Source organism: Numenius arquata, chromosome 5, assembly GCF_964106895.1.
Source record: "Numenius arquata chromosome 5, bNumArq3.hap1.1, whole genome shotgun sequence".
In the NCBI taxonomy this organism is placed as follows: Eukaryota; Metazoa; Chordata; class Aves; order Charadriiformes; family Scolopacidae; genus Numenius; species Numenius arquata.
Genome location: NC_133580.1, coordinates 54778126 through 54794215, shown reverse-complemented (window position 1 = coordinate 54794215; position 16090 = coordinate 54778126). Strand labels below are relative to the sequence as shown.

Below are 16090 nucleotides of genomic sequence, written 5' to 3'. Positions count from 1 at the left end.
GATATGTAGTTATTTATCAGTTACTAGAGAAAACAAACAAAAATATTGAATATATTTTGTATTTTGAAGCCTTAATAATTAAGTGAATACCTTAAATATCCACATGTCCTGTGGGAGTAAAAAAGCCACCAAACTATTTCAAGCTTGTGAAGAGAAGAAAGTAATCATGTTTCTGCTACCTTACATGGCTACTTGCATAATTTCTCAGATGACAGTACTTGTATAGTGAATAAAAGGTGGACCTTGTCTCAGATAATTAATAATAAAATAAGGAAGATGGAAAAAGGGTGATAGAACAGAATAGAGGATACAAACATCATGACTGTAGAGAAAGAGCTATTAGGTGCAAAAGCAAATATGTTTTGGATAAAGTTCCAAGACTTGTGAAAATGGAAAATTATAGGAGAAACAGTTTAAAAGAAAAGAAAGACTAGAACAAGAACATAATACACTTACTTCTGCTTTTCTCCGATTTTTTCTTTTGATTTCCTCTAGTTGCTTTTTTTCCTTTGGAGGTTTGTAGGTGCTTGGAGGAACCTATATTAAAAGGCAATAATCTCCACAATATGGGGTATAAAACATTCAAAGCAACACATTCTTGCAGGAAAAGAACACATTCACTTTTACTGTAGAAGGGCTGCATTTATTTTTTAAATATTGATTCTTTTCTATTAGTGACAGTGTAGAAGACATGGACAGATTCCAGTTAGCTGGGACTGCCCAGGCTTTTCAGTCCTGTCCAATGTAATATAACCCCTGGACAAAAGACCAGAAAGAAAAATAAATTTGAAACTAGTACAAGGAAGGCTGAAGAAACAATACATTCGATAGGCCCTATCAAGGGGAAAAAGAAGTTGCTAGAAGGGGAAGAGTTCTGTTTGGTATCTCATAAACTTCAGCTTCACAGCACTGTTGGCCAGATAGGGCAGGTGAATACAGTTAAGCAGTGGAGCTCTCCGGCACAGCGTGTGGTAGTAGTAACGAGTTACAGAGGCTCCAAAGAAGTTTAGGGAAGAGAAATCCTTTTAAGTTTATTAAATACCCAGGAACTTCATTGTAACTGAGGAAGTCTTTGAGCTGAAATGGTGGGAGACTGAGATGGCAGTTAGAGAAAGCAGCAGCTATGTTTGTCCCATCCCTGTAGTCTTCCTAGACATCTGTGTTTGGCCACTGCTGGAGAAAATACACTGTGCAGTATGGGCCTTTGCTCTGGTCTTCCATGGCTGCCCTAATGTCCTTGTAAGGGAATACCATTGGAGGTATAGATTAAACGTTTTGAGGAAGAAGACTGAGAGGGCCCTTCTAGCATCCATGCATTTGGGAAAGCATTCACATATCAGAAAGTGCTACAGGTAAAATGACCAGGAAAAACTTGTTGTCTGGCTGTCATATGGAACAACAGGAGACTAGGGACTGTATGGGTTTGAGTTAGGGTGAAACTTCTGGGGGATTTCAACATTTGCTTGAGCAATAAATTTTGTCCAGAAGCAAACTCTGAAAAAAGACTGGATGTCCCCTTCCTATGTGGGTGAAATAGTCTGCCAGTTTACTGGACATCTGCTTGAATGTTTATCTTGCTAAAAATGTAGCTCAGTTAGAAGTTACAGAATTAATTCAAAAATTAATGGGAAAAATGTATAATCTGTACTGTACTGCAGGTCAGTTTAGAGAACACAGGAATCCCAACTAGCTTTATTGGACTATATAAAGAGCTATGCTTTGAAAAACTCATGAATCTGATGTACTTTCCACTGCCTTTGCTATTTGACATCATTATCTACAGGCAAAACAAATGCACAAACAGAAGAAGCCAGCAATTAAATGCACTGGTGAGACTGCTCAAGTATTTTTGTGAGCTCTTTAAGTGAAGTAGAACTGAAAGTATTTCCCAGCAGTATCTAAGAATTTTTATTATGCTTTTATGGATGGAGAAATTAAAGCCCAGAGGATTTGCAAAGGGTTGCACAGGCAGTGAGTATCAGTTTATTTCACTCTTCTTCCTAGTCATGTGCTTTACCTGCAAAACTGTACTCATCTGCCAGTGTAAGCTGAAAATCTCTCCTCAGAAACTGCTGTGCTTATTCCAAGTAATTTAAGTAGGAGACTTTTCAATCAGCTCTGTTTCAAAAATGATCTTGGCCTTGTAATTTAGCCCTCAGATGCCATGGTGATGAGTACCAATCAGACAGACAGATAGACAATACAGCAATTACCCAGTTGCCAGAAGAGGATTAATAAGTCACTATAATCGTAAATGCCAGCGATAGATAGATCAAAAAGGCCAAACTATACCTACTTAATCCTAATGTGAAAAAAAAGGGGGCTGGGCATAAGAGACACCAACCTTGCTTTTCCTCTCCAGCTTTCTGGATATCCTTTTACCAGAGGTTTATTTAGGGAGTAGGTACCACATGAATAATCACTTTGAACTTTGTGGTAGTCATCCCTCTTCTATTTTTTTAAAGCTACTGTTGTAAGATGGACAAGGGCAAGCTAATGCAATGCTATTGTATTAAGAGCTTCTACTTTCCTACACAACAAGATCATAAAGATAAATATATTGTTGGGTCTATATATTTGCAAACTAAATCCTCTGTATTGTCCAAATGAATTCACCCATTTTATTATTTTAAATAACCAAGCAAAGCTCTACTCATAAACCACTGCTGAAATAATAAGGAAAATAGCTAAAAATACACTAAATTTGGCTGAATGGTGTAACAATAACATCTCAGTGGAACCTTTTTATTTTTTTAACTACATTATTGGTTTACAGAAAAAACAAAAATAAAATAATTGCATAATCTTATTATTCTAGTACAGTGGTGATATTGAAAGAATGGATTTTATTTGTACCTCAAGACAAAGATATCCAAGCAGGTTAGATGTGTCCAAATCAGTTTGCATGTTATCAGGTTTAAGCACCTGTCTCCATTTGTTTCCTTTGCAAACTTTAAGCTAAAGCACTCATCTTTCTTTCATTGTATTTATAAATGTGTGTATGCATATGTGCATGATTGTGTGTGCATCCATGTGCTTGTGTGCAAAGGACAGTGGAGAGAAGAATTTATAGTCTTCAGACCAAATATTTAGAGTGAAATGTTTCCTTATTAAATTTCAAAATTAAAGTGTTTTTACTTTTCACTTACTGTCCCCCATTTCTGATGAATGTTTATAATGATAAATGGTTATCCTAAACTTCTAGGCCTATGTTACTCCAATGAAACTTTCCAAGGTCAGTATAGATCACTGAGGAAGACAACTACCCTACCTTCTGCAGTAAGCCACATCTCCAGTCCTCTCCTGTGAAGGAAGCATGTGTTCAGTGTACAGGACAGCAGTACTACCCCAGCTCCTGAACTCAGTGTATGTGATACATCTCATCTTACTTTGCATTTTATCTCTACTATAGAATATAATACAACCTAGCAGAAAGAAATACCTGAAATAATAATCCTATAATCAGAATGAACTAATTTCACCATAGGGAAGCTATAACTTATCAGTAGTCATTGCTCAAAATCCAGACGCCTCCATATGAATTCATACAGTTGTTTCAAAGTTGAGCAGTAACACGCCTGTAGTCATTGTTACCGCGATAGTTCCTGCTAATACGCCACATGACAAGTTCTTTGACAGATGCATGAGAACCATGAGAAAAAATGGGTATCTCATAAAATGAACAACTTTGTGAAAAAATGGACGGGAACATTTCTGGAACAGATTATAGGATGTCATCTGGGAGAGCTTTATTTCCATGCATTCCTCTCAATTATATACAACTCTCACCGTACAGTAGCCAAAACTATGGCCTGCTCTCACTTTGCTAACTCTCTCTTGCCATCTGGGCTGTCTTTTCAGTCTCTGTTCATTTCAGGGTCTAAAATGGTGATACTGGCAATAATATGGCAAATTAAAGTGAAGCTTAATTTGCTGAGATATAGGTACAGAAATGAGCACAACATATGTCACTACTGTGCTAATGGTTTTAGATTCACACAAGCTTTTAAATTTGCAGACTTGGCCAGAATGTAAACCAAATTTAGTATAATCCTAAAAACACAAATGAACTTCAGTAAATGCAGCCGCATTGAAGCAAATTTATTCTAAGAGGAGCTGCGCAGCACAAAGGTACTAAAATGACAGCAATATGACTCATTCCTATACTGATTAAGTAGTTATTAAATGCAGTTTTTCAGATCCTGGTATTAAGCTGTTTCAATGTAAAATCCCATTAACTGCATAACACACTACCATTACATTGCTCTGCCATCCTAAGATGTAAATGCTTTCTAAGAGCATTCAACACATGTATTATTTAAAACTTGAAGTGCTAATACAAGGTGGCAGATAATGCCCAAAACTATGACTTCCAAGCCCACTTCCCACTGCCTTTAAATATAGATGATTTTGGAGTCTTTATTAAGTTAGTCATAGCAGCTTGATCCCAAATCCTGTTTGCCTTACCCCAGTGAGCTAACTTAAAACCAATCATGTGTCTCCGATTTGTACCAGTGTAACCGAATCACAGTCTTAGACAATGAGTAAAATAAAAGTGTAGCATTTCAAAGATAAATCTAGCCTCATTTATACATGAGAAATAAAATTAAGCTGAAAAACCTGGATTCTAGATGTTCACCATTAATACAAATTCCACCCTCAAGGAGGAGCTGCAAACCTAGACTCTGTCTCATCTTCAGTGAAATTGCTTTGGCATTTATTTTCATGAGAGTTCATCTACAAAAAAACCCTAAGTTTATAAAATTTTATTAAAAAATTTCATTTGAATGTAGTTTTCTTACCTGCTTCAGTGCATTATTCAAAGCAAACATCTTACAAATCCAGAAACACTTGTATGAAAGCTGTCATCAATTAGTACCCATTTTATAGTTCTACCTCCAAAAGTCACAAAACAACTACAGGAACCAACCTTTTCCCTTTCCTTTGTTTGGCTTACAATTTGCTTAAACAACATTCACTGAAATGAAAACAATTAGTTTGGGATTTTTTTTAGAAATCTGACCCTCAATAACACAGAATATTACAAAAATCCTTGTTGATCTGTCAAAGGTTTTAGATTTTCTACAATTACTTTGGAAGAGACTCCCGTACCATGATTTTTTGCACAAGCATATATAAAACTCAGTATCTCTCAAAGCATAAAAAAACTCACGGGTTTCCTTTTTTCCAGTACTGGTATTGGCAGAGGTATAGGAATGGCACGTGGTTTGGGTACAGTCAAATTAAATTCCTTTGGCTGAGTGACCGTCGAAGTCTTGATAGTGGTAGTACGATTATTTAATTTATCTGTGAGCTGTCCAATCAGTTGCTGTACTTTTGGCTGCCATCTTCAAATAAAAACAGATTTCCCAATTTTATTTCATTTTTTTCTCTCATACAAACACACAGTATATGAGGTTGGCATTGGTGCAAATTCTATAATGCTTTCAGCCATTCAATTTTAGTAAAATTGACCTATGAATTTATACTCATGGGGTTACTTCACCTCTTGCTAGAAGCTAGTCCATTCAGACTACTGGTGGTGAAATAGCCACAGTTTTTACTGAATAAGCAACTATGTGTCCAGTTCGCTTCCCAGCAGGATCAGACTATGACTCAGAAAAGCAGCTGTCATAAGCTAAGTACACACTTAACACACTTAGGCGAATAGACTATGAAAAAAGAGTGGTGTGAGTATTGCCACTTTTACCAACTGACAGAGCACACACAAAACAATCTCAAAGCACAGGCAGTTCTAACAAAAAATAGAAAGATGTAAGGAGTTCGGTGAATTAGCAAATGAACCCTCAATGAACCCTGTGGGCAGTCAAGAAGTTTTGATGTCTCTGTGTTTGGATTTTGGCTTGTATGAAGGTTCAGACTTCTTCCAAGGAATGACAGAAAGGTGCAGAATTGCAGAATTGCAGAATGCAGAAAAAGACCCGGGAAACTACAGGCCGGTCAGTCTCACCTCTGTGCCTGGCAAGATCATGGAGCAGATCCTCCTGAAATCCTTGCTAAGGCACATGGAGAATAAAGAAGTGATTGGAAACAGCCAACATGGCTTCACCAAGGGCAAATCGTGCCTGACAAATTTGGTGGCCTTTTACAATACTGCCACAGACTTGGTAGACAAGGGCAGAGCGACTGACGTCATTTACCTGGACTTATGCAAAGCATTTGACACTGTCCCGCACGACATCCTGGTCTCAAAATTGGAAACTCATGGATTCGATGGATGGACCACTCGGTGGATAGGAAACTGGCTGGATGGCCGCATCCAAAGGGTTACAATCAATGGCTCAATGTCCAGGTGGTGGCCAGTAACGAGTGGTGTTCCGCAGGGGTCGGTACTGGGACCAGTACTGTTTAACATCTTTGTCGGTGACATGGACAGTGGGATAGAGTGCACCCTCAGCAAGTTTGCTGATGACACCAAGCTCGGTGGCGCAGTTGACACGCTGGAGGGAAGGGATGCCATCCAGAGGGACCTAGACAGGCTGGAGAGGTGGGCTCGTGCAAATTGCCTGAAGTTCAACCAAGCCAAGTGCAGGGTCCTGCACCTGGGACGTGGCAACCCCAGGCACAAATACAAGTTGGGTGGAGAATGGCTGGAGAGCAGCCCCGAGGAGAAGGACTTGGGAGTGCTTATGGATGAGAAGCTCAACATGAGCAGGCAGTGTGCACTGGCAGCCCAGAGAGCCAACCGTGTCCTGGGCTGCATCAGGAGAAGTGTGGCCAGCAGGTCTCGCGAGGTGATTCTGCCCCTCTACTCTGCGCTCGTGAGACCCCTCCTGGAGTACTGTGTCCAGCTTTGGAGTCCTCAACACAGAAAGGACATGGACCTGTTGGAACGGGTCCAGCGGAGGGCCACGAGGATGATCAGAGGGATGGAGCACCTCTCCTATGAAGACAGACTGAGAGAGCTGGGGTTGTTCAGCCTGGAGAAGAGAAGGCTCCGGGGAGACCTTATAACAGCCTATCAATACCTGAAGGGAGCCTACAGAAGAGCTGAAGAGGGACTCTTTGTCAGGAAGAGTGGTGACAGGACAAGGGGCAATGGTTTTAAATTGGAAGAGAAGAGATTTAGATTAGATATAAGGAAGAAATTCTTTACAGTGAGGGTGGTGAGGCACTGGAACAGGTTGCCCAGGGAAGTTGTGGATGCCCCATCCCTGGAAGTGTTCAAGGCCAGGCTGGATGGGGCTTTAAGCAACCTGCTCTAGTGAGAGGTGTCCCTGCCCATGGCAGGGGGGTTGGAACTAGATGATCTTTAAGGTCCTTTCCAACTCTAGCCATTCTATGATTCTATGAATTCAAGGTAGGACACAAACCAGTTACCACAGGGATCATTATGGTGACAGCTTCATGTCAGTTATTCCTCCTCTGTATGTATTCTATCCTATGGATTCTATCCAATGGAGCTTTCCCTGAACTTAAAAAGCAGCTGACAATGCAAATTTACAGTAACTTGCTTATGTGACCTTAACTAGTTACCTTACTAGTACTGTTACCTTAACTAGTACTGTCATTATGGGATGAAGCTTGCAAGTAGCTTCTGTAAGTAACGCAGCTCCATTAAAATAAATAGGACTCTTTATATTACTCTCATTGACATTAGAAAGAGGAATACAAAGACATATTTAAAAGAATTTAAGCTACTGAACTGATTAAACTGATCAATGCATCCTCAGGTCCTCGAAGGAAGTTTCAAAACCAGTAACCAAACATGGTCTTTAACATTCTTGTATAACTTATATTTACTACTTCTAGGCAAAACGCGTGTTTGTTACATTGAATGTAATTGACTGTGAAGGACAGCTCCAATAAGCTTAGTGTTAATTAAACAAGCAATAGATTAAGCATCTGCCTGCCTGCACATGTACATATACAAAGTGTGTGCATATGTGTGTGTATCTCCATCTCTACATCTCTATCTGTATCTTTATACTATTGTAAGCATACGTTCAAATTACTACAGTGGAATATATTGAGTCAAATTCTGACTTTAAATATATCCCTGCAGTTCCTGTAGAACTGAGTGGAATTTGGAGTGTTGCAAGCCAAATCTATATTATACATTTGCCAATTTGGCATAATCTACATAGTATGAAATAATTCTACTGACTTTGATATGACAGAACTAGATGCAAACTTCTTCATCTGACATTGTTTGTAACATATTTTTGTCTAACAGCGTTTGCCATCATCTGGGTTAATCTATACTGCAGCGAGGAGGATGTGTGATTGCAGCCACAAGGGTGTACCAATGGTATCTGTCCTGGGTAACAAGGAGAGTCAAAAAGTGACACAATAGGCTGCAGAGCTACTGTTTCTGCACATGAAAATGTTCCAGTTTGGCACGGGTTGTCATGCTACTGCATCACCACCTAACAAAGGTGTGGACACACCTGGCACCTCATAGCATTTAAACTGCTAAATGATGTTGCAAAAGGGATAATAATTTTAAAAGACTTGCTTACATGCTTATCTGATTTGCTCAGAAGGGATTTTATGACCATTGACATAACAAATCTGTGCATAAAGCCAAACTCAGGGAAGTCAAACATCTTTTTTCATATGCTTAATGTCATACAGATGTTGAATTGACTTATGAGGCACGAATCTAACTCTGTACGATAATTTGAACCTCTTTTTTTTTTTTTTTTTTCAGAGTATGATGTTTGATCTGTTCAGGGGCACTGAGAACCAAATGTACAACAGCTGTGAAAGGACTTTTCTACCAGAGAACCTTGCCTCTGGGTAGGTTAAGGGGACTACTATAGCCTCACAAAGACAAGAAGGGTTCCGAGTGACTTCAATAGGAGAAACACTTGAACAGCAAATTGAACTTTCAGGGGAAGTTTTCCCCAGCTTTTAAACTTCAAGGTGCCAACAGGCTACTTAAGTACTGCTTACCTTAGCAGTGGATCAATCCAGTTCTCCTTTACATACAGTGAATCATAGAACTGACTCCATTCATCTTTTATCCATGTGTTCAAATACAAGGCATTGAAGAAGAATCTAAGAAACTAATAAGTGATTTCTTTTAAATATGAATACTGAAGGTACAGTGTATATAAAACTACAAAAAGATAGTTGCTTTTACTACAAACACAGCTGAAGAACTTGTTTATATTTTATTCTGTAATTATAATCATAGGTGCTTGATATTTATAGGTTCTTAGTTCTGTTAGGACAGGCCCATGTCTTTCAGCCCTATTTTATGAAACGGTAATAGAGACTAAAATATTTTTAGTGGCCTGAAAAAAAATCTAGGGGCTGCAACATGGGGATGTGTTCATACATTTTTAATTTGCTTCAAACATTGTGAAACAAAAGTTTTTATTCAAAATTAAAGTAAGCACTATTACAATACTGATTTTAATAGAATTATACAACAGAGTTTCAGAGTCTAATATACCCACAATCAACTCCTGATTATCTATAACTAGATGAATGCCCAGAAACATCTCAGGCCTGGCACTGCATCTGAATTACTGAAGTTCCTTTCAGCTCCCTGGGAACTGGGCAGGGAGGATTGCTGCAAAACTGTAGTAACCACTACACAATATGGTTTCTTCTTTTATTGAAATATAATTAATTGGCATATTCCCATTAAACTAGAAGACTGAAATTTTGCACACTTACACATTGTAGGGCTCTACATGCTGGAGAAAGAGCAACTAACATTTGAACTTTTGTTTCCCTCTGGAGTTCACCAGAAGGTCAAGAGCCTTTCTTTAAAACTTGAACAGCTCAAATGGCCTTTTGAAACAGACTCTTGAAAAATGGCACTCGGATTCAGCATGTATCATTTACAGCAATATAAATTCCAAACTTGAACCTGAACTTTTTCATTAAAATTCTTGGAAATGAAAGTACAAGCAAGTATCATGCTGAAATAATCCTAGTAATAGAAAAAAGCACACTAAATAATATAGACATTATGAAACATACTGGAAAACAGTGTGCAGTCACTTGAGAAGCTTCGAATGGAGACTGCAGAACTTAGTTCAGACTTGGCAATAGCCCTGTCTTGGATTGGTTTCCACAGAGCCATATAGGTCTTTGTATTGAGTTTTCAGTTCTGGAGGACTACCAAGGAGCTTTATAACTCACAGGTGGTGCCAGGCCCAAGGTGGCTCAGAGCTTTGTGAAAAATTCAGCTATAAACAATTCAGATTTGACTCAAGGCATTTGCTGCAGATGTTCAACTGGTTAGAAAGTCTGCTACTTAAAATCTATAGTCTTAAACCTGTAAAGAAGTAACCTGTAAATTTAGTCTTATTTTCATCTATTGTGCTTTTGGTAGAGTCAAAAGACTGATCAACAACTGAAGGACTAAATGAATATTGCCCTCTTGGATTCCCATTCTTGTCTAGAAACTGCTGCTTTTCCACAAAATTGCAGATGCTGGCATATCAACACATCAACCAAAAGAAATTATTTCATCCCCAAAAGCATGACTATAAACTAAGTTTTGAATTGTGAAGAAGTTGGTTTTTGGGTGCTTCCAGATTCAATGGAGTTTGCTAAGTATATGATAAGGGATGCAGTTCATCCCATTAGTCTAGAAACTCATTCAGTCTCCTTATGGAGAATCTTTCTCCGTAGTGCATGCATGTTGGATTACATTTTTCACCTAACATAGTAATTTTTACTGATGCAATGTATAAATAAAATGCTAGAAGTCTAGGCAGAGTTCATATTCTCCAACAGAACTGATGCACTGTATATACACTACTTCTACCAGTTATTGTGACAAAATTTTACATCCATGTATCCCAGCTGTATATATGATTACAGACCCAGAGAACATGTTCCCTGCCAAAGTAGTCTTCTTACCTTATGGAAGGCCCTGACTATACACAAAGTTTATAAAAAAACGTGATTTTAAACCCATGTAAGCAAGTGTGTATACAGGGGTGGACTGAACATGGATTGATATACTTAAAATGAGGCAGACCCTGAGGGGTGAAACTAGTTTCAAATTTCTGGGTATTCAGGGAACTCACAGAAGTTGATGTAGAAATACTGCAGGTGGTGATTTGTAAATCCTCCAGTTTTCTTTCACTAGCTTTCATTAAGTTGAACTCCTCCTCCTTCTCTGTGTCCTCAGTATTCCTCTTTTATAGCCTAGTTCATCCTCAGAGGCATCAACCAGTTGTCTACTACATTGCCACATGAAACTAAGCCTCTGAACTGTTGTTTCAGCTCTCCCTGACTGTTTTTCTCCATCTAGGTCTTCTTAAATATTTGCTGTAATTATCTTACAAAGTACTTGCGACTCAACTACCTCTTCAAGGTAGATGAAACTATAATAAAAGCACACAGTGATTTCTAGGTGTTGTATTTAACAGCTGGCTATTACTCCTTGAGGCCTCCTCCTGCAACACCAGTCATGTACTTGTTATAAACATTTCACACTTTATTAAGACAAGTGGGTAATTATGTCATTGATAAATGCCATGATGTACTCCTACAAGGTACAGAGGATGGTTAAGTGTGTAATCAGATATCAATACTGTGATGTATATATTAGTACTGCTTCAGTCACAGTCCCTAGAGTAATGCTATGATAAGGATATGTCCCAATATGCATCCTGCTATATAAGGCTTTGAATGCTGCCCTGGAACGGTTATGCAAGCAATGCAGGGATGGCAAATGGCAATGCAGGATTACCAGACGTCATTTCTGATCAGAGTTTGCCTGGGCTGAAGTCCACATTCTTGGTTTTGATAATCCATATCACAGATGGTGAGTGTAGGCAGAATAAGACCCATCAAGCCATAGCACATTTCATTTCTTAACAACAGAAACTTTTGCATTTTGTGAACTGAATTGCTAGGAAAAAAGCCTTATATTTCTGTTTTGCCTTTGGCCACATGTAGCGCAGGTGGCAACCCCAGTATCAGCAGTCTTTGCTTTTTACAGCAGCAAAATGTGGCTTGAAGTTCTCACAGATCTCTGGATGTTACCAGTATCTGTCTTCTTAGAGAAGTTACTGGACAGTCATTTTAGTAACAGCATTATTCTGCTTACTCCTCTGTCTTGAATGTTCCAAGAATTTTGCTACTCACAGAGCATGATAACTGAGATTCATTTCCCTTCTAGAAGTGGTGGAATTACACAAGAAATGAATTGTACCTATTTTTACTATTTTAATGTACTCTGGCTGTAGTAGGACAAGTGTGTATTATTAAAGACTGTTTTGTAGTGCGTTTTTACAGGTTGGCTGAATTAATACCTTGCTTTTTGAGAATTTGCACATGCCCTGCTAATATTCTTAATGGATTTTTACACAGTGGGATTGTACAGATTTCCAAAAAGCAAATAAAAATTGGGAAGTTTCCTCATTTGGTATTATCTTTACATCCATGTAGTTATTTGCAGAGCTGAAATCCTTATATTCACAACATAAGCTTTTGACTCTTGAGTTAAGCAAGTAACGGCAAGGAACAGCAGGTTCTGCTTCTCCATACAGATCAGCAACTACCCGAGAAGCTATTATTTTGGCTGTACACACCCACAGCTATTTGCTGTAGTAGCAAAGGCAATCAAGGAGGATCCTGACTACTCCTCTCTTCATCTGCTGATTCTTTCCCTCTTATTGTAGTTTAGTTCTTCAGCTGTGCCAGCTCAACCACCTTGAGTACCACCTTGGTACCACCTTGGTACCAGATTGTACCTTTCAACTGCAAAAGACAAATGAAGAGGAAGGCAAGAAGCTCTTAAGAAGGCTTTCCTCTGAAGAAATTGTAATGGGTAACTCTATTTTGAGGATCCTGAGGTAAAGGTGTAGAGAAAAGTGTCCTGGCATGGTCTCAGGTCCTTCTGCCACTGTATGACATAGCTTGGAGCTTTTTTGCCCCTATGTCCACCATGAAGCTGAACTTGTCCTACTATTCCTACCTTATCAGAATGGCAATTACAATACCCAGTTTTTATATAGTGATTTTCCTTTCCAGATCTCAAAAGTTCTTTATAAAGGACTTCACTGCTGTTAGAAGCAATCAGAACAGAAACAGAACAAAACAGGTTCTTGAATGCTAGAAGGAAAACACTGGTTATTTTGCTTTTTTTACAATTATGAAAATATAAAGGCTGTTTACTTGAAATTTTTATTTCAACAGTGTATTTTCTCTAACATACATACCCTTACATTTTACAACAAATATAAAAGAATAACATGTATGAAAAATACAACGGAAAAATAGGCTTAAACTAGCAATGCATAACTAAGTTCTTAGAAGAACAATCACACTGAAGTCACAAAATAGGGCTTCATCCTATGGTTCTGTAATTATACAACCATAAAGTATTTTTGCATGTATTGTTAATATTATAGAATGTGATCTTATGATTTTCTGTTCAAGCAGAGGAACATGTGTTAGTGAGATACCATTATAATTCTGCTTGGATATTCTGTCTAAATGAAAATATTTGAACGTACATCAACCATAGGGAAACACTTTCATTTGCACGGACTCCGTCATCCAGTCCTTTAAGAGGCTACTCACACAAGTTGATCTCATTCAACTGAGTAGTCCATTTAATTTTATGAAGACTACTCATTTGAGTAAGGTTTATCCCCATGGGTAAGAAAATTCCATTCATCCTGCGACGTGCAGAAAAACATAATTTTTAGTTAAAGTAAATCTATTCTAAGTAAATATAAGTGAATAATTTTTCTGCATCTCTGCTGAACTCAGACACAACAGTCAGGAGGCAAAATCTACAGGTCAGCATCCTGAAGGAGAATCCCAAATTTCTGACAACTTCTGTTGCTAAGGCTGCAGATCTGCCTCCTGTTGTTTTTGTCTCTGTTGCTGGGGGGACCAAATGCTGCATCTAAATCCTGTGCTGCAGGTGCATTAATATAATCTAGCATCATTTTGGAGACAAAGAACCTCTTCTAATGCAAGAGAAGAAAACCTAGGTACCATGGTGATGAGGATCTGATAAGATACTCAAGCAAAGTTACATCTACAGGGAAAAAAGTAGCAGGTGCAGACCATTGCATAATGCAGCACTTCCCTATCAGAAAAAAAGTTACTCCAGACAAGGAAGTAGAAATTAATGCTTGGTGAATGGAATCAACAAGAGATAACTGGCATGAAGTGGGAGAATTGTGTTGCTAGCTGAATGAGCTCAAGATGTATCCAATCCAGTGGCTAACATGTTTACTGTAGAAGGGGCTGGGAGAGCATTTTAGACAGAGTGATTTGTCTGTCTACCAGATTATGATAATTCTTCAAGCCACTTCTCTGTTCTTTCTAACAGTTAATGAAATGTATCATTTTTGTCTCTGGAAGGATTAATAAAAAACATTCCATAGTAAGCCCACCAAAACAAAGTGACTAAGAGTGTTTCTAAAAATGTTATGCAGACAACCTAACCTACTCTCTCCCTACATATTACAAAGCAACTGTACTCATTAAAGAGACACTGGCATCCATGTGAACATTCAAAGTATATATACCTTGGTGCTCAGTTTATCCCTCTCCCCCTTTACAACATAGCTTTTAAGATAATTAGCACTTTCAACCATTTTGAAAGAGAAGCAGAAGATATTTATATTTCTACAAATTTCATAAAAATTAGCAAACAAGTAGTGGAGTGAATCCCAAATCTGTGACTCCAGAGAGGAAAAGCCAGGCGGAACTTTGTTGTCGTGTTTCTATTTGGCAGCAATGGTTTGGTCAGTTGGATGTATGTTGTTGTAACAGGGCAATCGGTACATGCATAGCTCCAAATGAGCAATTGCTTTTTGGGAAGGAGAAAAAACGATGCAGGGACAATAGACTTGATAATCAAAGTGGCAGTGGGTTGTTCAGGTAAGAAGAACACTAATCAACAGGAACTGCAAGTTTCAATAGATTCATTCCTTACAGAAAAAAACTTACCCTGCCTAAAGTCAAAGAGAGAACGTGAGTAGAACCAAAAGTCTGTATGCACTTGGAGGGACAACTGTAAATCACGTGAACTGTAAATCATGACATTATTCTACCTTCCCAGATTATATAAAATACATTTTAACTTGATCTTTGACTGAATATGAGAAAGTCACTCCCTAAGTGTAGAAACTGAAGATTTTTGTGATAAAAAAGACAAATTTAATTTCTGAATTTGAACAGAAAATGACACTAATTTCTCCATTTAAGTTATCCTGAAAGTTGAGAAAAGTACTCTGATTAATCAAACACAATGAAGAGATCATTAATTATTTTTTAAAAAATATTTTATACTTTAATTACCTTTTGCATTTTTGCAGTGTCCAGAGATTTCACAATTCTGCTGAAGTGCTGAAGACCGAGCTCTTGTAGTTGAAAAGTAGCCAGATAACAAATAACTATCAAAAGATACATACATTTAAAATGCAGCAGGAAATTCTAATAAACCTATATCCTATACTCAGCATACTCTGGGATTTAGACTGTTACTTTTATTTTAGATAGTATTCAATATTATTTATCTAACTGGGCAAAATAATGCTTGACTGACAAATTGTAATATGAAGTTATAATGTTAACCCTATGTTCATTATTAGCATTGTGACTCTGTGGTATGGTTCATATAAGTTAGTTATCTTTTTCAAGAGTCAGATCCACGCTAGTGCAAATCTACACAATCTTAGGGAAGTTCTAACAGCTGAGGATCTGTCCATTTACACAAAAAATGTAAAACAATTGTAGCTATCTGAAATCGTTCATAGAAGTCCTTTGGATGCCTGCAAATATCTGTTTGCAAAGCTGGGAGATCTACCGTAGCAGCATTTGGAATCCTGTAAGGCCAAAGGTAAGATATTGCCGTGATTTCACAGTCATTTCATTATGCCAACATCACCACTAAAACAAGAAGCTCTATCAACCCCTAATTGCTTGTTCCCATCCCCTCCTTTTGCTTCCTGGTGTTTCTTCTCTTGGGCAAGTACAGTCACCCACACAGCCAAGTTAAAACTAAGATTGTGAATTTTTACCTGAAGCACTTTCTTGATCAGTTCACTGGATTGCTGCTAAACGTAAGTTCTAACTCTAGAGAAGATATGACAGGGGTGAGAATGAGTGGCCAGTAGTGAGAAAAACG

General features: G+C 38.1%; 1 protein-coding gene across 1 annotated transcript in view; it reads right to left on the bottom strand.

Annotated features, from left to right (window-relative positions):
• CFAP99 (cilia and flagella associated protein 99) overlaps positions 1-16090 on the bottom strand; it is a 57817-nt gene that overhangs the window by 26393 nt on the left and 15334 nt on the right. Inside the window, exons 3-6 of the mRNA XM_074148166.1 lie at positions 15262-15356; positions 8920-9032; positions 5174-5348; positions 457-537 (exon numbers count right to left, since the gene is read on the bottom strand). Coding sequence (XP_074004267.1) covers positions 457-537; positions 5174-5348; positions 8920-9032; positions 15262-15356 — 464 coding nt within the window. The remainder of the gene's footprint in view (positions 1-456; positions 538-5173; positions 5349-8919; positions 9033-15261; positions 15357-16090) is intronic.